Source organism: Crinia signifera, chromosome 2 (genome assembly GCF_055691185.1).
Source record: "Crinia signifera chromosome 2, ASM5569118v1, whole genome shotgun sequence".
In the NCBI taxonomy this organism is placed as follows: Eukaryota; Metazoa; Chordata; class Amphibia; order Anura; family Myobatrachidae; genus Crinia; species Crinia signifera.
In genome coordinates this window covers 89665487-89686569 of record NC_139218.1, presented here as the reverse complement: position 1 = coordinate 89686569, position 21083 = coordinate 89665487, and the positions used below count along the sequence as shown (strand labels likewise).

At 46.5% G+C, this 21083-nt stretch overlaps 2 protein-coding genes and 1 long non-coding RNA gene across 3 annotated transcripts in view; 1 reads left to right on the top strand and 2 right to left on the bottom strand.

Moving 5' to 3' along the window:
• The window catches only part of LOC146059907 (uncharacterized), an 80127-nt gene extending 79338 nt beyond the window's left edge, over positions 1–789 (bottom strand). Inside the window, exon 1 of the mRNA XM_083172564.1 lies at positions 627–789. The gene's annotated coding sequence lies outside the window, so the exon portion shown is untranslated. The remainder of the gene's footprint in view (positions 1–626) is intronic.
• On the top strand, positions 201–15980 carry LOC146059903 (uncharacterized). Its single transcript, XM_083172553.1, has 6 exons — positions 201–313; positions 7276–7557; positions 9671–9837; positions 10961–11132; positions 14816–14907; positions 15675–15980. The coding sequence occupies exons 2-6, from the start codon at positions 7326–7328 to the stop codon at positions 15843–15845; spliced, it is 834 nt and encodes a 277-aa protein (XP_083028679.1). The 5' UTR covers positions 201–313; positions 7276–7325; the 3' UTR covers positions 15846–15980.
• LOC146059909 (uncharacterized) overlaps positions 14203–21083 on the bottom strand; it is a 130085-nt gene continuing 123204 nt past the window's right edge. Inside the window, exon 4 of the long non-coding RNA XR_014470335.1 lies at positions 14203–14663. This is a non-coding gene — a long non-coding RNA (uncharacterized LOC146059909). The remainder of the gene's footprint in view (positions 14664–21083) is intronic.

Here is a 21083-nt window from a genome sequence, read left to right as displayed (position 1 = left end):
TGGTGCATTAACACTGACCAGTTTATCACTTAATACATCTGCCCCAAAGTACCAGCCAATCAGCTCCTACCTGTAACTGCCATGTTACAGGCTGTGTTTGAAAAATAACAGCTATGAGCTGATTGGTTGGTTGCCTGAGCGACATGGTGACATCACAATGCTGCCCTGTCCACTAGGTCTCCATTTTGTCTGAAGTTACTTCAGAGCAGCACAAGCATACAGCATCGTAGGAGAATTTTTAGAAGAGTTTAAACTTCACATTTATAGTGGGAGAATTACCTGCCCCAAGGATCAGAGCATACTGCAGGAATAGGTAAAATATCAGTCATCATTAGGTACTAGAAAAATGATCTGGCCTATATACAGCATATACAGTAATAATATAATGTGACCTCTGTGTGTGGCTCGGTGCTGGCGCTGGGTGCACGGGACAGAGAGCCGCAGCCTGACCCTCAGCACACTGCTGCAGCGCCCTCTCTGGCCGTTTGTTCCCCCACTGGTGCAGCAGCGATGATGGATGGTTTCTCATCCATCATCGCGCTGTGCGTGTGCGGCCGCCAGGCTGAAAGATTAGCCACTCTCAGCCGGGCGGACCGCCCTGCTCCCTCCCCCTGCTGCATACTCACGGCGTCCACCGCGCTGGTCCCCCGGCAACGTCCTCCCAGCTCCATGTTCATCCGCCCGGGGCTTGCTGATGATGCCCCGCCCTGCTCCACCGCGCTGGTCCCCCAGCACTGTGTTAAACTTCAGCCGCCCAGGGCTTGTTGCTGACGCCCCGCCCCCCTCGCCCTGCTCCACACGGAGCACCACTGGCCACCAATGTTTTCGATTTTTAAGCCAGTAATATATATATTGCTGCCATGTGCCAGCAATGTATATATTACTGGCACCAATGAAATTCTTATGCCAGTACGGTAGTATACACATTGCTGGCACATGACTGCAATGTATATATTACTGGCACTGCTGGCCACCAATGTTATTAAAAAGCCACTGCCCACCAATGTACTATATAAGCCAGTAATGTATACATTGCTGGCACATGCCAGCAATGTATATATAACTGGCACCACTGCCCACCAACGTAATGTATAAGCCAGTGCCCAGTAATGTATACATTGCTGGCACATGCCAGCAATGTATAGATAACTGGCACCACTGCCCACCAACGTTATGTATTATCCAGTAGTGTATACATTGCTGGCACATGCCAGCAATGTATATATAACTGGCACCACTGCCCACCAACATAATGTATAAGCCAGTGCCCAGTAATGTATACATTGCTGGCACATGCCAGCAATGTATAGATAACTGGCACCGCTGTCCACCAACGTTATGTATTATCCAGTAGTGTATACATTGCTGGCACATGTCAGCAATGTATATATAACTGGCACCACTGCCCACCAATGTGATGTATAAGCCAGTAATGTATACATTGCTGGCACATGCCAGCAATGTATATATAACTGGCACCACTGCCCACCAATGTATGTTTGTTTTGTTTCTACCTATGTGCAGGGCAGCAAATTAAATCGCAGCCTTGTAGGTGGGTGGGATCTCACCCTGGTCGGTGCCGCATGGGGCGGCGTTTACCCAGGGCCAGTGCAACACACCACATAGCCCCAGGTGGGGGAGGTGGGGGGGCTCGTTGCTCACCGGGGGGAGAGGTGATGTGGTGGCCGCCACCGAGTCCAGGGGTGGGGGTGAAGCAGCCACCGCCAAGTGGGGGGGCTTGATGCGGCCACCCCTCCGAGTCCAGGGGGTGAAGCGGCCCCTGCGGCCGCCGAATCCAGGGGTGGGGGGAAGCTTGATGCGGCTACCTCCTCCAAGTCTGGGGGGGGGGGGGGGTTGATGCTCGTTTGGGGGAGCTGGTGTGGGGCAACGCTCACCTGGCTCCAACGAAGTAGGGAAGCTGCTCCCAAATGCCGCCCTCCAGTGGCTGGCACCCTAGGGAAATACCTAAAGCTGTCTAGTGGTGGCGCTGGCCCTGCATTTACCTGATCACTGGGCTCTGAATATACGCAGCCCAATGATCAGCTCTGAATCAGGCCCCAAGAACAGAAATGCAGTGAATAAAATGGGCCCTAAACCCCGCCCATTATGTAAATAGCCTTATAATGAAAGATTTTCAGCAAAGTCTTTTGCCACCTGAAAATATTTTTCTCTTTGGGGAAAATGGCTCAGTGTGTACACACTACTTTGGTGAAAGATAAATCTATCAGAGATTTTGGCAAAGTCTTTTGAAATGAAAATCTACAAGTGTGTATGGGCCTGCCCATGGGCAGAACGTAAGCAACCACACCATGTAAGAGAGAGTGTGAGGGGTGTGTGTGGCGGCAGCAGCCAGCGTGACAGGAGAGACGGAGGCTGCTCACACACTGGCCCCTCCTCCCACTCACACAGCCAGAGAGGAGCGCTCCGATCTGACTGCACGCAGCAGCCAGGAGAGGAGCTTTCTGTGGCAGTGATCCCGGCTGCCCCTGTGCATGTATGCCGGGGTGCTGGGGTTGCCTGGTGTGTGCTGTGTGCAGCTGGCTGTCACTGCTGCATTTGAATCGGACAGCGGCATCAGGGGGAGCCAGCACATGAGAGTGGAGCCTAGGGCACACATGCTGGCACCTGTCACTCTTTGGCCGGCGGATACGCAAACTGCATGTAAGTGCAGCGTGTAAGTGGTGTCACGACCACCATTGCAGCCACCGTTGCTCCCTGTGTTGTTTCAGACCTGCTGTGCTCTGACGCTATGCCCTCTGCTCTGGCGCTCACCTCCACTTCTGATGCCAGCGCCGACTTGCTACATTCTGTCACCCGTCGGGCTCCGTGTCCCTTTGCCGGGTGTCGGTTCTGGTGTGCAGGGTCCTGGCGTGCTGGCTCAGGGTAGCGTGAGGCGCGATCCGCCACGATGGCGTCCGCGTCCTTCTAGGCCTCAGGCTGGGGCCGCCGCGTAGTATTCCTCGCCGGCTGGTTTGTGTCGCCACAACGGGCGGCAGCCATCTTGTTGGTTCCCAGAACCTATACTTCGCAGCTCCAGCCGTGATGTCACTCCTGCGGCCAATCATCATCCTGCTCAGCACTTAAATACTGACTAGCCGGGCCAGACCGGCAGTCAGTACAATGTTGTCCACCAGATAGCATCTCCGTGCATCCCTGGCAATCCCTGCAGTCTCCGCTGCAGGCTGACTCCTATCCTCTGGGTGAAGTCTTCTCTTTATCTACTCCTGCTGGTCATCCCCTGCCTAAACCATATTCTACCATGGAATCTTCTTTACCGCCTCTAAGGATACAAGGACAAGGTTAAACACCCCAAAGGTGTCATCTTCCTCCTTCTGTTCCTGACGGTCATCATCCGTGGCCAGTATCCCTGATATCATAGCAGCCACGACCTCAATCAGCAAGATCCCTTCCACTTGACTTCATCTTATTTCAATCCTTCATTATTATTCTTCAAATCATCAATATCTTCAATCCTTCCAACAACTTCTTCATTTGCCATCCTTCTCAATCTTCTTCAACAAATTATTATTATTGTCTCATTCATCCAATATCTACAGTTATATTATTGTGCCATCATCATATAATTTGTAACGCAGTATCTTCATTAAAAAAGGTTTAATTTTATCCAATTGCTTCACTCCGCTCTGTCGTTCATGCAACAGCCCTACATCAAAGCACCCAGCCTCCGTTATACTCTGGCTGGTGCTTCACCAAGCTCACGAAACGTGACAAGTGGCAAGCGCCCCTGGGTAACAGCTGGGCCCAGGAGAGGAGCTTCATGGGGGAAGGGGTTCCTGAAGAGAGTTTGGGGAGGGGCGATCTCTGCAGGGCTGCGCTGGGGTGGCAACGCATTCCCCTCCTCTCACGGGTCACCGGAGAGAAGGACCCCACTGAAGAAAGGAGCCTGCAGTGATACACAGCCTCATGCTGGGTGAAGAGGGTGTGCGGGGTGGTGGGAGCGGGCCCCGAGTTGTGATAGAATGTCTCCTGTGTGAGTGGGAGCAGAGGGCAGTGTGTGCTGCACGCGGCCTGGGAGTAGGGATGGCCATCGTTTCCATTGCCATTGATGGTTGCCATCAATGGGAATTCTGCAACTGCCCATCGATAGTGCTAAACTATGCAATGGCTGACCATCGATATTTTTACATATCGATGGTCATCCATTGTGTTTGATTGATTGGCATGTGGGCCAATCAAAACATGGGGGCGGGGCTTCTCGGGTGTCTGGGGAAGGAGCTATGCTCCGTGTCCCGGCACTTTGAAGAAAAAAAAAAGCAAAACATTGTTTTGTTGGGTACTTGTTTCCTAGCACGGCGCCCACGACCAGATCGCATGCGATGCGATGCGATCAATGCAATAAAAACGATGATTTCATTGTACAATCACCCTGATGGGTAATTAGTATGTTATATGCACACCCATTGGTAACGTCACTGCCATAATAAAAATGCCAACTCGAAGCGTAGCGAGCAAGCGAGGGACGGCGGTACGCGTCCTCCGACATTTTCATACGCCCACTATCCACGTCGGCGGGGAGTTGATTCTATATAGTGTGGCGAGCGCATCGAGCCCGAAGCATGGCGAGCGTATCGAGCCCCGAGAGGGGACGTGGATAACTTTGCATGTATTACGCGTCCGCTCGCCACACTTTGGGCTTGGTGGCTCGTTGCGCTCGCCACACTATATAATGTGCAATTAAATCATCATTTTGATCGCATCGATCGCATCGCATGCCATTTTAATGGCATGCGATGAGATGCGATTTAAAAATTGTACAGTGGGGCTCTTAGGACCCTAAAATCGGGTCCATCATATACCATCGCATACCAATAATTAAGGCATGCGATGGTATGCGATGGGCGCCGTGCTAGGAAACAAGTACCTTTTGCTGTTCCATCGATGGAAAGAAACCATCTGGTTCTCCCCCATCGATGGCAAAAGTATTCAACATCGGCCATGAACCATAGATGATTTTGAATCATCGATGGTCGGCGGCCATCCCTACCTGGGAGCCCTCAGTAGTGGCACAGGAGGCTGCCACGGTACAGTAGGTGATGTGCAGGGTGTGTGTCCTGTATCACGCCACACGCCTAATATGGGGGTGGTGGGGGGCGGACAAAAATGTTGTGCCTGGGGACGGCTTGACCCCTAAATCCGCCCCTGCCCATTATCCTTCATATATCCCCCCCACACTCACTACTTTACACAATGTGGCCTGCGCATACCCCTACAAAAAGTATGTCCCCCATCATCCCAACCTATGTTCATCACACACCACTGAACTAAATGTTGCCCGTCACCCCCAATCATGCCCTGACACACCTCCCCCACAATGATTGTGGCCTCTGTCACCTCCAATTCATTACCCTCATCCCTCCTGCACTCAATGTGGCTTCTGTCACTATTATCCTGTGGTCCTCACACATCCCTGCACTCAGTACACACACCGCCTTCCTCGAGTGGGGCCCAGTGGGGCAGCATCAGCTCTACTCAACTGCAGTGTGGCCAGGGAGGTGCTTTAAGTGCTATTTGTTTCTCAATTTTATTCTAAGGATGACCATGCCTTCCATGATTAGGCCATGCACCACAGTACCTGGGTCCCTCTACTACAGTGGTTCCCAACCCTGGTCCTCAAGTACCCCCAACAGTGCATGTTTTGCAGGTCTCCACACAGAATCACAAGTGCTATAATTAGCTCCACCTCTGATCTTTTCAAATGTGCCTGAATAATGAGTGCACCTGCAGGGTGACCTGGAAAACGTGCACTGATGGGGTACTTGAGGACCAGGGTTGGGAACCACTGCTCTACTGCCCTGATTGGATGCACTGTTATTCTGAAATACATGTTGTACATGATGCAACATTAGATCATTCCATACTATTTGATGGCATATAGCATAGATCTTGGCTTCAATGCGAGTCTCTGCCAGTGGTGTAGCTAGGTGCCACAGTGCTCAGGGCATGTTTCGCTTGCCCCCCCCCTTTCCCGATTTGAAGTAGGCGTGGCTCTTGCACGGCAAAAAGGGGGTGTGGCCTGACATTATACCACACACCGTAATGCCCATTGCACATTTTAGCAAAATTTGTAATACCCATTATACACATAAAGCCACATGCCCCACACCTGATGCCCATTACATACTATATAACAAACCATAATGCCCATTACACATAAGTGCCACTTACCTACATGCTCATTGCTAGGAAGTTCATGCTCGATGCCAAGGGGGACTGAAATTGCTCGTTGCCTAAGGGGGACTAAAATAGCTTGTTGCCAAGTGGGACTGGAGCCTGCAATCCCTGCCCGCTCCCTGCTCTGCCCAGCTTAGCTTAGCCCTGTCTGCCGCTATTTTCAATAACACACATACACTCATATATCTTAAAGCAACAGTGGTGCAGGGTCCAAAAATAGCAATTGATAGAGACAGCACTTACCCAACCTTGCAGAAGGGAAGGAGATAGACCAGCACTCGTTTTAAAGGTGTGATTGTATTAAATATATATATATATATATATAATTCCTGGTGATCCGGCACTCTCCTCAATTTGCTGTAGTTTGCCCAGGTGCCTCCAACAAGGTAAATGCAAGTTTTTGGAAGACTTGCGGCACTCAAAGGGTCCTGTAAATGAAGTTTTTGTTTGTATATAAAGCAGGTTATTCAGACATCATGCAAGTCAAGTACTTTACAAACATAGGTTGGTGCCCCGACGTTTCAATGCCGATGTAGGCATTTTTATCAAGGGCCCATGTTGTAATCAGTTGATGCCTACATCAGCATTGAAACGTCGGGGCACCAACCTATGTTTGTAAAGTACTTGACTTGCATGATGTCAAATCAAGTCAAGTGCCCACCTGTGACCCCTGCATATATATATATATCCCATATGTGCGTTTGTAAGCGCCAAAGTGGATGGGGGGAGAGGGGGGCGGTAGAGAGAGAGAGAGGGCAGCGCTGTCTGTCCGGCTCTGCAACTGCCGCCTGCCCTGCATTTGTGCCATTGGAGCTCTTAGCGCCTAGAGCTTGTGCTCCACCCTCCCTACGCCCCTGGTCCCTGCACCTAAACATTACCAGGAAAATGTAACTACATCATTACAGAATCATAATAATTACAGGTTACTGCTTAACGAGCACAATAACGCCAAGAACATGGTGAAGGCTGAGTCATCTGGCCATAGCACGTCACACATAACAAATTAATGCAGATAATATTAACCAATGTGTTGTCAAGATTTGTTTCATCATTAATTCCATTTCTTTACCATCTCTTCTGTAGAGAGTTGTGGACGCGCCGCAGGTATTACCCTGCCAAGCAGCAGTGATAAAATGTCCAGCAAGGACAATACTTTTGGCCGCAATGTCGGACCAAAAAAGAAGACCATTTTGAATTTAAAAGCGATCAGTGACGCATCAAAATCAGTAGAACATGTGAGAGTAAAGACGTTTGCGGAGATTATGCAGGAAAAGGCTCTCAAGCGCCAAAAAGCTGTTGATGAGGCTTCATCGGGCTTACAGGCGACATGTTCTACAGAGATTAAGCAGATTTCCAAGCCAGCAGGTAATGCGCACAGTCCTTAAACTCAAAGGACCTGTAATTCATTGGTGCTTATATTTCAGCCATAACCAATACCTGCCCTTTACTGTCCAGTCTTCTATAGTGTTTATCAGAGTAGCTGTAATTGCTTCCTCTTCTTATTACATGGCCGGGCATTTACTCATACATGCTGATCCTCACTGCAACGCCACTGGCAGGTTGTATTCTGCTGCTAGAAAACTAATACTTATGCTATGTGTTCTAGTCATCTATATTGCTAAGAACACTATTTCTATCACATGGGCGGCATATTGGCAATAGTAATTAGGGATCATGTTTGTACTGCACATGCCTTCACTAAAGCAAAGGTTTAGGCTATGGAATCATCACAAGTAAGGCGGCTGCCCAGAATAGAAACTACAAGGGCACTGGAACCCTGGCAAAGTCAGACTGAAACTGCGTACACATACACAGCCTATACGCAATCAGATTAGAGTTCTTATTTATTTAGTACCTTCTAGAAGATAATAGAATCTGATTGAAGGCTATAGTCTACATAGCATCTTCAACAAAACTCCCATCTTAAACCCCTTTTACACCGCCGAAAAATCCGGGTCAGCGGCGGGTCAGACCTGGATCTTCGGCGGTGTAAATCCCTAACGCCGTGTCCCTTTACACGGGACTTCTACCCAGGTCCTGACCTGGGTAGAACACGGCTAGGACCTGGGTAGAGGGCGGTGTAAATGGGAACGGGGGGTCGGATGACCCGGCTCCCATTTACATGAATGGGGAACGTCCAACCTGCGGACCGCAGCTTGGACGGATTGTCAGTCTGACACTGACAGCCGGCGCTGCTGTCTGCTATACTCTGCAGACAGCAGTGTTGGCGGGGGAGGGAGGTGAATGGATGCCTGTGTGCGGCATCCATTCACCTCCTGTCCAATGGCAGGGGGGGGGTTCGTGCAGGGACTGGGGGCAGCCTACCAGCTTACCTTAGTGCTGGGCTGCCCCCAGCAGCGTTCCGGGTACGGCGGCGTCGATCGGCGCTTGAAGATGACATTGCGCTGTCATCTTCAAGCGCCGGGAAGGGGCGGGAGGGGGGTGCGGGCGTTTAAGCCCGTCCGGTGTAAATGCCCCTAAACGCCGGGTCGCACCCGGCTTCAACCAGGGTCCAAAAAGCCGGGTGCGACCCGGCGTTTTGGTCTAAAAGGGGTATTAGTAAATTTACCCCTTAGAATCTAATTCCATGTACCTCTGCGTCTTGGACATGATCGGTGCAGGTTCAACATCCGGCCTCATTCTGGATTTCACAATTGCTCTATCTTCTGTGTTCTGTTGCTCTGCACTGTTCTAAATATATTTTGATCCCATAACTGCTAGCAAAGAGTGGGACTGTACTGTATACCAGTGGCGTAACTACCTAATTGTCGCTCCCCCGCCGCATATTTTTCGGCGCCCCCCTCCCCTCGACCCCCTCGACGTACCTGCCCGGCCGCATCTGCCTGTCACGGTCCCGTCTCTCCCGGCGCCGGCTCCTGCTGCTATAATGAAAACGGAATCTTAGAAAATGGCTGCCCCCATACTGCAGACAGAAAACTGTCTGCAGTATGGGGGCAGCCATTTTCTAAGAGTCCGTTTTCATTATAGCAGCAGGAGCCGGCGCCGGGAGACACGGGACCATGACAGGCAGATGCGGCCGGACAGCAGCGGGTAAGTGGTAGCTATAGCCCCGCAGACCCCCGTCACCCACAGGTTCTCTGCGCCTCCCCGCCACCGTGGGAGCTGCGGAGCTATAGCTACGCCACTGCTGTATACTCATCTCTTGCATTGCCACATAATGCACACTAACCCTATCCGCATACTTACATTAAGGATGTCAGCAGTTAGGATTTTTACAGAGTCGGCATTCACATCAATGTCAGCTTTCCAGCACCAGTCTTCTGTCCACTGGCATCTGTATTCTGACTGCCGGCACCCTGTACAAATCAGATCGATATTGGATGTAGTGACATGCCCAACTATAAATTGTGTTTATTCATTTTTTTTCTGGTTTGAATTTTTACTTTCTTGTAAGTATAGTAAGATATATTTTGCTTATTTTCTGTGTAAATGAGCTCACCGGTATTCTTCATTACAGATAAATCAAAGGTGAAGAAAATAACAGCACCTCCTAAAGCTGCCAGATACTCAGATATGACCTTTGCAGCAAAAGTGGCACCCCTGAGGGAACCTGTAAAGAAACCTGCCTCCTATTCACCGGTTTTGTTCAGTTTTACATTAGAAAAACATACATCTCAGCTACAGGTGAAGTCATTTTACATAGAAATATTTTAATTTACATAAGACTAGTGAACTTCTTGCTTGTAAAAATCAAGAAAAATCCCCCTCTGTATTTCTATACTCTTTCCTCTGTGGAGAGAGCACAGAACAGTGGGCCGTACATTCACAACTGGTGACCTGGCCCTGGGAACTTCCTTGCTTCATATTTTCCTGAGGCAGGGGAGCTGTGACGTGAGAATACAGCCACCTGGAAGTGAGGAGTGAGGAGAGGTCCTTTATTTTGGAATATACAGTATCAATGCTTTATTAGGGTTATGCAACTGAACAGTAAAGCAACATAAATCACACATTCATCATGTTATGGACTATGCTGATGTTTATAACAATGCAGTTTGTATGTTTACTAAAAACCAGTGACCTCACTGAGAAACAGGGTCATGCTACCATGTTCCTAGGACATTGGTAGCTGAATTTACAAAATGGCTGCCTTTACTGAGTGTGAGTTACAGATACAGGTTATTGTGATGAAAATGTAATTTTCTGTGATGAACTCTGTAGTAATGCTGGGTACACACCAGGACGACAAGGGTCTGATCCCATCAATCTAGATCCAATTCCGACCGATTGGATGTAGATTGTGTGGTGATTGGGCCCGTTTCTGTCCTGGTGTGGACCGATACCGATCCAATACGCGGTCCCGTGGGTCGGTCTGCCGTTATTCAGATCCTACCTGCAGCAGGTAGGATCTGAATAAAGACCATACTCCCGGGTGCGGGTCGCCATCGGATCAGACCCGCTCACGGTGCACATCGTGAGCGGGTCATGCGCCCCGCGTCATCGTGAGCGGGTCGGAACAAACACTGACGACCCGCTCACGATGTGCATCGTGAGCGGGTCGTCCTGGTGTGTACCCCGCATTAGTTGTAACTATTCAAAATGTTATTTTAAGTACAATGTATATACTATCAGGTAAGCAAAGTTCTTAAAAATACTGTAGTTGCTATGAGACTGTTGAGCACCAAAGTTTGGAAATGAAATAGTCCCCAAGTGTGTATATATACTAGTATTCTTGTCTGATACCATGTCCCTGTAAAAGATCTCACTCAGAAGCTTTTTAAAATGCTTTTATGTATTGTCACATCCACAGATTCCAGTAGTGGACCCCTCCACAGTGCCACCGCCAGCAAAGCGAAGGAGCATTGAGGCAGTAATAGTAGAGGAGCCTTCTGTTAAAGCTGGTGAACATCAGAGACCGATCTTGGGAACATCAGAGACAGACTTGAAGACCGATGTCTGTATGGAATTAAAAATAACCATAGGTGGGTTGAATATTGGCAATAGTACTTATGGCCTGATTCATGCTTGTACTGCACATGTCTTCATAGTAGCAAATGTTAAGGCTATGGAATCGCTAATCATCACAAGTGATAGTGCATAGTCACCAAGCCGTTCACAAGGATCGGGGCAGAAAGCGGTGGGGACGAGGATCGTCCATGGGAACGCCCATCGATCTATGGGCATCCCCATGAAAAAGCTGGGCGTTCCCATGGGTATGCGGGGGATGGGGATGATGTGTGCTGGGGGAAGGCGGTTGACGTCACAGGATGTCAGCCACAAGCCCCGTCTTTGTCCCGGCGCTCGCAAATAAAAAAGTCAGTTCACCACTGACTTCTATTTGTAAAGCCAGGATAAATCATGTGGTCGGTGACCATCAAATGATTTCTCCTGCAGTGGAGGCATGTGAGGGGATGTGTTTTGGTTACACATCCCCTCCCATAGGAGTGAGGGGAATTGGCGAGGGGGGTGCGGGGCATGTATTCAGCAGGTTGGTGGGGCAGAGTCACAGGCGCTCAGTAAGCTGAGATCCTTGCAGCTTACCAAGCAAACTGGAGCAGGGCCTGTAAGCAAGAACATGACAGTATCTTGGTGCGTGCGCAGTGTGATCCCGGCACATGCCCAATCTATATGTACATAGGCATTGCATACAAACATGGATTAGACTGATGAGATATGACAGCATCTTACACATAATCTTCTTTACAATTTAGGGATAAATTTACTAAGATGGAAGTTCTATTGAAGATGGGACTTTGCCCATAGCAACCAATCAGATTATACTATCCATACAGTACCTACTAGAACATTGGTTCCCAAATTGTGTGCCTAGGCACCCTGGGGTGCCTCAGGACACTTGCAGGGGTGCCTTGGGTTGGTGGACAAAGATCAATTCAAATCATTTATGGTCAATGTACCAGGCAAAACCAGTGCTGGTGGCTGCCAATCATAATATATGTGGACAAACAGGAGCAAATCCTGTCCCTCACTAGATAAATGGGACATATAAACACAATGCACTTAATTTAATATTCTTTTTCTGAATTTCTCAATAAGAAGCATTTGGCCTAGGGGTGCCTTGAAAATATTTTGATGCTCTAGGATGCCGTGATTCAAAGAAGTTTGCGAATCACTGTACTAGAAGATAATAGAATCTGATTGGTCACTATGGGCAACATCCCATCTTCAACAGAACTCCAATCTTATTATATTTACCCCTTTAAATCTAATTCAATGTACTGCTGCTTTTTGGGGCTATATACATACATACTGTATAGCACACACAGCATACATACACAAACACAGCATACACATACATGCACCACATAGACTGCATAAATACATACACAAACACAGCATACACATACATGCACCACATAGACTGCATAAATACATACACAACATACGTACACTGCATACATACAGTACATAGAAATTGTCACCGTCAGTTTTGCTCCGTGTCTCTGAATGTCCTTCTGCCATTTCTTCTTGGATATCATCTCGCCACCTCAAACTCAACATTTCCAAAACAGAATTAATTATCTTCCCACCAGCCAAGAGTAGTTACCAACCTGATATCTCTATCATTGTTGAGAACACAACAATTAATCCTACGCCACAAGCTCGCTGCCTAGGGGTCATCCTCAACTCTAAACTGTCCTTCATTCCTCACATTAAATCTGTCTATAAATCGTGTTACATGCATCTAAAAAACATATCCAAAATTCGTCTGTACCTTACACAAGACACGGCAATAACTCTAATCCATGCACTCATATCACGCATTGATTATTGCCATGGCCTACTTACCGGTCTTCCTGAGAAAAGACTCTTACCACTACAAACTATTTTGAATGCAGCTGCAAGGCTGATCTTCCTGGCTAGATATTCATCATCTGCTGATCCGCTCTGCCAGTCCCTCCATTGGTTGCCTGTATATTACCGTCTTCAATATAAAATACTTCTACTTACATACAAAGACATCACTCTGACTACACTGACTTATATCTCTTTGCTTATCTCAAAATATATTCCCACCCGACCTCTCCGCTCTGCACAAGATCTGCGTCTCTCATCCACAATCATTACTTGCTCCCACTTACACTTGCAGGATTTTTGTCGGGCAGCACCCACCTTATGGAATGCCCTACCACACACAGAATATGCTGAAACTGTAAATAAATAATACATACATACATACATACATCAGACACTCACACTGAATACATACATGTATACACACAAACACATCACTAACCAAAAGAGGGCAGAAGGACATCAACCAATATTGGGGTCCATGTAAGCTTGGAGCTGCTGCTGATCTTTACGGCTGCTCAGTAGCTCCCTCTGCTGGTGCCTGCGATATGCAGAGAGCTCTCTCTGTTAGGAGCAGCAGCACTGCAACTATCGTGCCACGTGAGAGGCCGTCCGAGGAGTGCAGAGACAGAGACAAGCCTGTATACATTGCTTAGTGCATTGCTTGATGGGACACCCTTAAGAGACAGGGGAGCCCTGGTTAAGTACCCAGTGAACCTCCCTTAATCCAGCTCTGCAGAAGAGGGAACTTGCCTAAAGTCCTCCATTTATAAATGTTGTGCCTTGGAACAGGGAGGGAGGGAGCCTAATGGCATACCTCCCAACTTTTGCAGTTCAGTAGTCGGGACGCTGCTGCTGCGCGCCGAAATTTTCGGGGGCGTGGCCTAATTTGGGGCGTGGTCTATGCTCGAAGCTCCCCACGAGGCCACGCCCCCATTTTGCCGCTTTGGGGGCATGACCCAGAGGCTTTGTGAGCCTCAAGCCATGCCCCCAGCCCCCTGGCTGCGGGAATAGACGCTGTGCGCATGCGCACAGCGTTTATTCCCCGCTGCTTAGCAGCTGACAGGGGCGACTCCCAACAGCCCCCACACACCGCAGGACACTGCCGCCCGCCTGTGGGACAGCGGGACAGGCCCTGACAATCGGGACTGTCCCTCTAAAATCGGGACTGTTGGGAGGTATGTAATGGCATTGTTACGGAGGTCCTACAATTACATAATTTACTGCTAAATCCAGGAGAGAACATTGCAGACATTTTTATAGCATAAGAAATAAGGGGAGCATTAAAAGTTCTCTGACTCGTCCATACAGGCAACCTCCAGGTTACCTTAATTTGAAAGAGTTATTCTCTGGTCATCAGCCATGATTACAATAGGAGTCTCCTGCTCTGCGGGAGTCATGGTGCACAGGTGTGGATAAATCTATCACTCCCTGCTTCAATAACTGCTGTTAGAGTAGATTTAAGATTAAGAAGAGGAGTATAAAAATAATGCTGTCCAGAGTACATGCAAAAGCTGCCAATATTTACCCTGCATGTAGAAAAATATGTATTTTTATCTCTTGCATTGCCACATAATGCATGCTAACCCTCTCCGCATACTTCCATTCAGGTTTCCAGCATTTGGGAATTCAGCGTTGGCATTCACATCAATGTCAGCATTCCAGTGCCCACCGGCATCTGTATTCTGACTGCCGACACCCTGTACAAATCAGAAAGATGTTGGATTTATTCCCAACTATTGTGTTTCTTCATTTTTTGTTTTGAATTTTTACTTTATAGAAAGTATAATACAGTAAGATGTATTTTGCTTATTATCTGTGTAAACGAGCTCACCGGTATTCTTCATTACAGATAAATCAAAGGTGGAGAATATAAAAACACCTCCTAAAGCTGCCAGAAAACGCTTGTATACAGATATCACGTTTACACCAAGTGTGGCACCCGTAAGGAAACCTTTGACTTATTCACCTGTTTTGTTTAGTTTTACAAATGTAATAGAAAAACTTACATCTCAGCTAAATACGCAGTCATTTAACATAAGCCTAGTGCACTTATTGCTTGTAAAAAGAAAAAAATCCCCCACAGTATTTCTATACTCTTTCCTCTGTGGAGAGAGCACAGAACAGTGGGCCGTACAACTGGTGACCTGGCCCTGGGAATTCCTTGCTTCATATTCTCCTGAGGTAGGTGAGCTGTGACGTTAGAATGCAGCCACCTGGAAGTGAGGAGAGGTCCTTTATTTTTGGAATATACAGTATAAATTCTTCATTAGGGTTCTGCAACTGAACAGTAAAGCAACATAAATCACACATTCATCATGTTATAAACTATGCTGATGTTTATAACAATGTAGCCTGCCTGTTCACTAAAAACCAGTGACCTCACTGACAAACAGGGTCATGCTACCATGTTCCTAGGACATTGGTAGCTGAATTTACGAGATGGCTGCCTTTACTGGTGTGGGTTATTATAGGTACAGGTTATTGTGATGATAATGTCATTTTCTGTGCTGAAATCTATAGTAACTATAGTAAGTTCCTAAAAATACTAAAGTTGCTATGAGGTAATTGAGCACCAAAGTTTGCAAATCAAATAGTCTACAAATGTATATAATTTAGTATTTTGGTCTGACACCATGTCACTGTAAAATTTCTCATTCTGAAGCCACTGGACCTTTATAAAATGCTTTTATGTATTATCACTTCCACAGTTTCCTGCAGTTGACCCCGCCACAGCACCACCCCAGGTGAAGCGGAGAAGAACAGAGGCAGTAGTAGTCGAGAAATATAAACCAAACATGGAAGATGACCATCTGCTATTGGACTACCTGGTCTATAAGAGGATGCCATATAGGTTTTATAGAAGAACAATGCTGTCCTAAATTTACATCATAAGGACATTTCATCACTTGATAAGGCTTAGTACATCTTGCCTTCAAATATATTTCTGACTGGGGCTCAAGCCAGGTCCTGTATTTATTTACATCAGCCTCCAGCACTTTTACAAAATGATATGACCTTGGCAAAACATTAAATTTTTGTAGTTTTTAGGCATTATGTGTTGAATTACCTTCATTCTCCTTGTCTGGATGTGAACTTTTACTGATCTCATTAATGAATGCTCCTTGTTGTTGATGGACAGAATTGCTAAAATGTATTGTGGCTTAAATGTCTTCAATTTGAAAAAGAGACTATGCTCGGAAAGCAGGCGTTTTCCACGGATGGTGTAATGGTTAGCATTACTGCCTTACAGCACTGAGGTCATGGGTTCGATTCCCACCATGGCCCTTACTGTGCAGAGTTTGTATATTCACCCCGGTGCTTGTGTGGTTTTACTTCGGTTTCCTCCCACAATCCAAAAATATATTGCTAGGTTAATTGGCTCCCAACAAAATTAACCCTACAATGTCTGTGTGTGCGTATATATGTGGTAATGAATATAGATTGTAAGCTCCACTGGGACAGGGACTGATGTGAATGTTCAAAAATTCTCTGTAAAATGCTGCGGAATATATGTGTGTGCCATATATATATATATATATATATATATATATATATATATATACATACATATATATATATATATATATATATAGAATACAGCAGGTCCGGCACTCACTCCTAAAAATAATGCTGCGCCCGGTGCCCTCACTGGAGAGGAGGATGTGTAGTTTGCGTGGCGTGCGGCCCTCGTAGCGAAATAAATCAGGCAAAGTCAGGTATCGTAATAACGTTTCATTCCAGTTGGAATTTCTTCAGATTACAAAATACAAATGAAAAAGTCCTACCTTATATCCCCACCCCGTGCACATTGCGCCGCCTCGGCGTCCATCCACGCTGTACGGCGTCCCGATGACGTCATCGTGTAAGTGCCCTGCAATCCTGCCGGCGCACATCGGTGACAGAGTCACGTCAGGACCCGTCCAGCGTCTGGTCGTCAAGGAGACCATATCTGTGAATTAAAACAAAGCAAAAAGGACACTGAGCAAAGGAGCATACAGTGCTAAATAACTCATAATCACAGTAATACGTATTAGCTCACAGTTAGTCAGCTACTAGTCACAAACTAGCTATTCATTATGTAGAAAAAATCTAAAGTTCAAACAAGTCGACACATAAGATCGACATCGACATTATCATACATAAATAGAAAAATATCATAAATTTTAGATGCACTAGATTTGAGAGACAACATATTCGATATGTACATCAAAATCACAATCTGATACCAATCCTTTCGACCTATCTGGCCAGTAGACATGATAGCGGCATCATGTCATTCAGGCCGCGAGGATTGATGGTATCTAATTTATGGATCCAGAATGCTTCTCTGCGAAGCAGCAGGGCATTCCTATCTCCCCCTCTTTTAAGGGGGGGCACATGATCTATCATGCGATATTTTAAACAGGTCAGGTTATGACCGGCCTGCAAGAAATGTCTTGCTACCGGCTGGTCGCTGATTTTAGAGGCAAGGGCAGCTCTAATCGAGGAGCGATGGGCTCCCATACGCTCCTTAAATTTACGGCTGGTTTTGCCGACATACGCTAGCCCGCACGGGCACCCAATAAGGTAGACCACGTGCGTGCTCTCGCATGTCAGATGATGTCTGATGTTAAATTTAGTCCCCAAACGTGGGTGAAAAAATGTGTCACCTGTTACCAGAAATTTACAGGTGGTACAGGGGCATTTAAAACAGCCGGGTTTTTTAAAATGCAAAAAATGTTTGGGCACCTCAAGGCCTCTACCTGAAATATCGGATTTGACTAGGATACTGCGTAAGTTCCTGGAATTGGAGTAGCAGGGCATAAGCCTACTATTCCCCAAACCCAGGGTCTCATCAGTTTGAACTATGTTCCACAGTTTTTTAGAAATACTTGTAATCCCTCCCGAAGAGGAGTTGTATTGCATTACCCAGGGTATCACTTCTCCTGCAGTTTTTTTGGGTTTAGGCTCCAGTAATTGGAGTCTATCCAACTGAAGTACACGGTTTTTAGTGGCCAGTAGGGAATCTATTTTATACCCTCTACACACAAATTTACGTATTAATTCATCTATTTGCATGGCAGCAGATTGTCTATCGCTGTTAATTCGGTGTATTCTCAGCATCTGCGAATACGGCAAACCTTGCTTCAGTTTAGTGGGGTGACAGCTACGCCAATGCAAAAAGGTGTTACGGTCTGTATTCTTAAAGAACACAGAGGTAACCAGTTTAGAATCCACAATTGAAATTGCGACATCCAAAAATTCAATACACGACTGGCTCATTTTAAAGGTAAATTTTACCGGACTATCAGAGGTGTTATTCCTGTCGAAAAGTGCAATGAGGTCATCAGTGGCTCCCCTCCAAAAAAATAGGAGGTCATCTATATAACGAGTAAAAAATATTATCCTAGATGAAATATTAGGATCTGAAAAAAATAAATCGTCTTCAATATCAAACATATAGATGTTCGCATAGGTAGGAGCCACTGAGGACCCCATTGCACACCCCTTAGACTGCAGGAAGTATTGACCATCAAATAAAAAGAAATTTTTAGTTAAAATGACTTCCAACAATTCCATCCAGAAATCTACCATAGCTAAATCTCTGTCTGGTTGTTTGAGCAGCAGGCGTTTAACTGCCTGCAGACCTGCTTCATGTGGTATTACGGTGTAAAGGCTTGTCACATCTGCTGTGACAAGCCATACATCAGATGAGATCATGCCCACTTTATTCAATTTCTTGAGTAAGGTTGATGTGTCAAGTAAAAAATGGTCATGGGCCTGGATGAGAGGCTGCAAAATAGAATCTAGATATACTGCACTCGGTTGAAGGAGCGACCCCCGTGCCGATATGATCGGTCTACCGGGTGGGGGGTCTAATCCTTTATGGATTTTGGGGAGGGTGTACAACAGGGGAATTATGGGGTACTTAGGCAGTAATTTATCATGCAAATCCTGTTTAATAAGCTCTAAATCAAAAGCATTCTTCACAATACCCTTTAGAACGGCAGAAAAAGTATCAGTGGGGTCTCTAAGTAGTTTACAGTACACCCCTGGATCGGCCAATTGCCGGTAGATTTCAGCGCGATATTTATCTATATCTTGCAGGACTATCGCGCCCCCTTTATCTGCCGGACGGATTATTATCCGTTCATTGGCGGCTAGATTTTTTAGAGCTTCTTGCTCCTGAGGGGAAAGATTATTCATTGATCTGTCCGTGTTTTTGATGAGAGGTATAGTGTCTCGATCCATAAGTCTCATAAAGGTCTTGATACTCGGACAGTTCGATAAAGGATCAAAAGATGATTTTGCTTTGAATTGTTGTAACTTCTTGGGAAGCTCATCAGTGGTGATAGTAGACGTGGGGGGAGGTTGGGAGGCAAAGTATTCTTTTAATTTGAGCTTACGATGCAACTGATGTTTCTCCCCTAACCAATTCAGCTCATTTATATGGTTAGTAGGGATAAACGATAAACCCTTCGACAGAACTGATCTCTCAGATTCCGTCAGGTCATGTGTCGATAAATTAAAAATCAGTTCCCTTTCTTGGTGGTTTTCCTTCCTCCACGTCCCTTGGCGCTGGTTTTGTTTGCTCCTTCTAGTAAATCTACGGCGGGGACGTTTTGGCGGCGTGTAGTCACCCCTAAAGGGATCCCACGTCCGCGTCCTCTCGATGTGGTTGGCTCCGTGTCACTCGCTGTGCTATTGGCTTCAGCTGATGTGTCTGTATCCAGATTGTTTCTGGAATTCTTTGATCGTCTGAAAAAAGGTTTTTTTCTTGGGTTTTGTTGTTGTGTGCCAAACAGCCATCCATACACTTGATGTGTCTCGTAATCACGTTCAACTTTAGCAAACTTCTCTTTTTTGAAGTTGACGAGCTCTCTTTTGTAAATGGCTAATTGATTATTTAGCTTAGCAAGCCAGTCAATTTCCTCATCGGCAGATAAGGTCGGGAGGTTAATTTTTTCAAAGTCCTCGATTTTTTGCTTGTAAGCAGCCATTTCTTTATTGGACTGGTCTATGACCAATAGTATATGGTCCATGGCACATTTATTGGATATGGATATCCACTTAGCACAAAATTCAGAGTCAAATCTGCCGATAGTGGGGCTATTCTTGACTCTAAAGCCCCTCGGAATTTTTTTCCGGCGGAAGTAATCGCTCAAAGACATAGCATGATATGTATAGTCTATTTCTTTCTGCTTAAGTCTGAGCAAATCCCTATACACAATATCAGCAGATTGGGTTTCAGGCAGACCAAAGATTGGTTGAGGGTGCAGAATTGTGTCTGCTTCGGATTCAGAATAAGTCAGAAAGTTCTGTAAGGGTACATTCAACGGGTTGAATGAGTCCTTATCCGGGACAGTTGCCATAATCACAGATAATACTGAACTCACTGTTGTCAATTAGCAATTTGCGTAGTAACACACAGAAACCATCCACAAAGTGGGCTCCCGACAGAGTAAACCACAGACAATTTCCCAAAGTTGTCCAAGTAGGTAAATAAAATCAATATTGAGCACGCAATCTCACTGTAATAGTGCAGAAAAAGGGGAAGGTGTTATATGGACAACACTCTTAACCCCTTCTATCCAGAGTGTCCTTTAGGTAGCCGCAGTAGTGCTATACTCACGGCTCCACAGTTGAATCTGACGTTTGTGTCCAGAGAAGGAACAATCTGTTAACTGGATGTTGCCTTGACCGTGGTTCAATCTCAGACGAGAGTGTTCCAAAAAATGTAGAATACAGCAGGTCCGGCACTCACTCCTAAAAATAATGCTGCGCCCGGTGCCCTCACTGGAGAGGAGGATGTGTAGTTTGCGTGGCGTGCGGCACTCGTAGCGAAATAACTCAGGCAAAGTCAGGTATCGTAATAACGTTTCATTCCAGTTGGAATTTCTTCAGATTACAAAATACAAATGAAAAAGTCTTACCTTATATCCCCACCCCGTGCACATTGCGCCGCCTCGGCGTCCATCCACGCTGTACGGCGTCCCGATGACGTCATCGTGTAAGCGCCCTGCAATCCTGCCGGCGCACATCGGTGACAGAGTCACGTCAGGACCCGTCCAGTGTCTGGTCGTCAAGGAGACCATATCTGTGAATTAAAACAAAGCAAAAAGGACACTGAGCAAAGG

Excerpts from the sequence above, each read along its gene's own strand:
- LOC146059903 (XM_083172553.1), top strand. The coding sequence starts at position 7,326 with ATGTCCAGCAAGGACAATACTTTTGGCCGCAATGTCGGACCAAAAAAG. Across the intron at positions 11,133-14,815 it reads GGAATTAAAAATAACCATAG|ATAAATCAAAGGTGGAGAAT; the intron begins GTGGGTTGAATA and ends TCTTCATTACAG. Across the intron at positions 14,908-15,674 it reads TTACACCAAGTGTGGCACCC|TTTCCTGCAGTTGACCCCGC; the intron begins GTAAGGAAACCT and ends TCACTTCCACAG.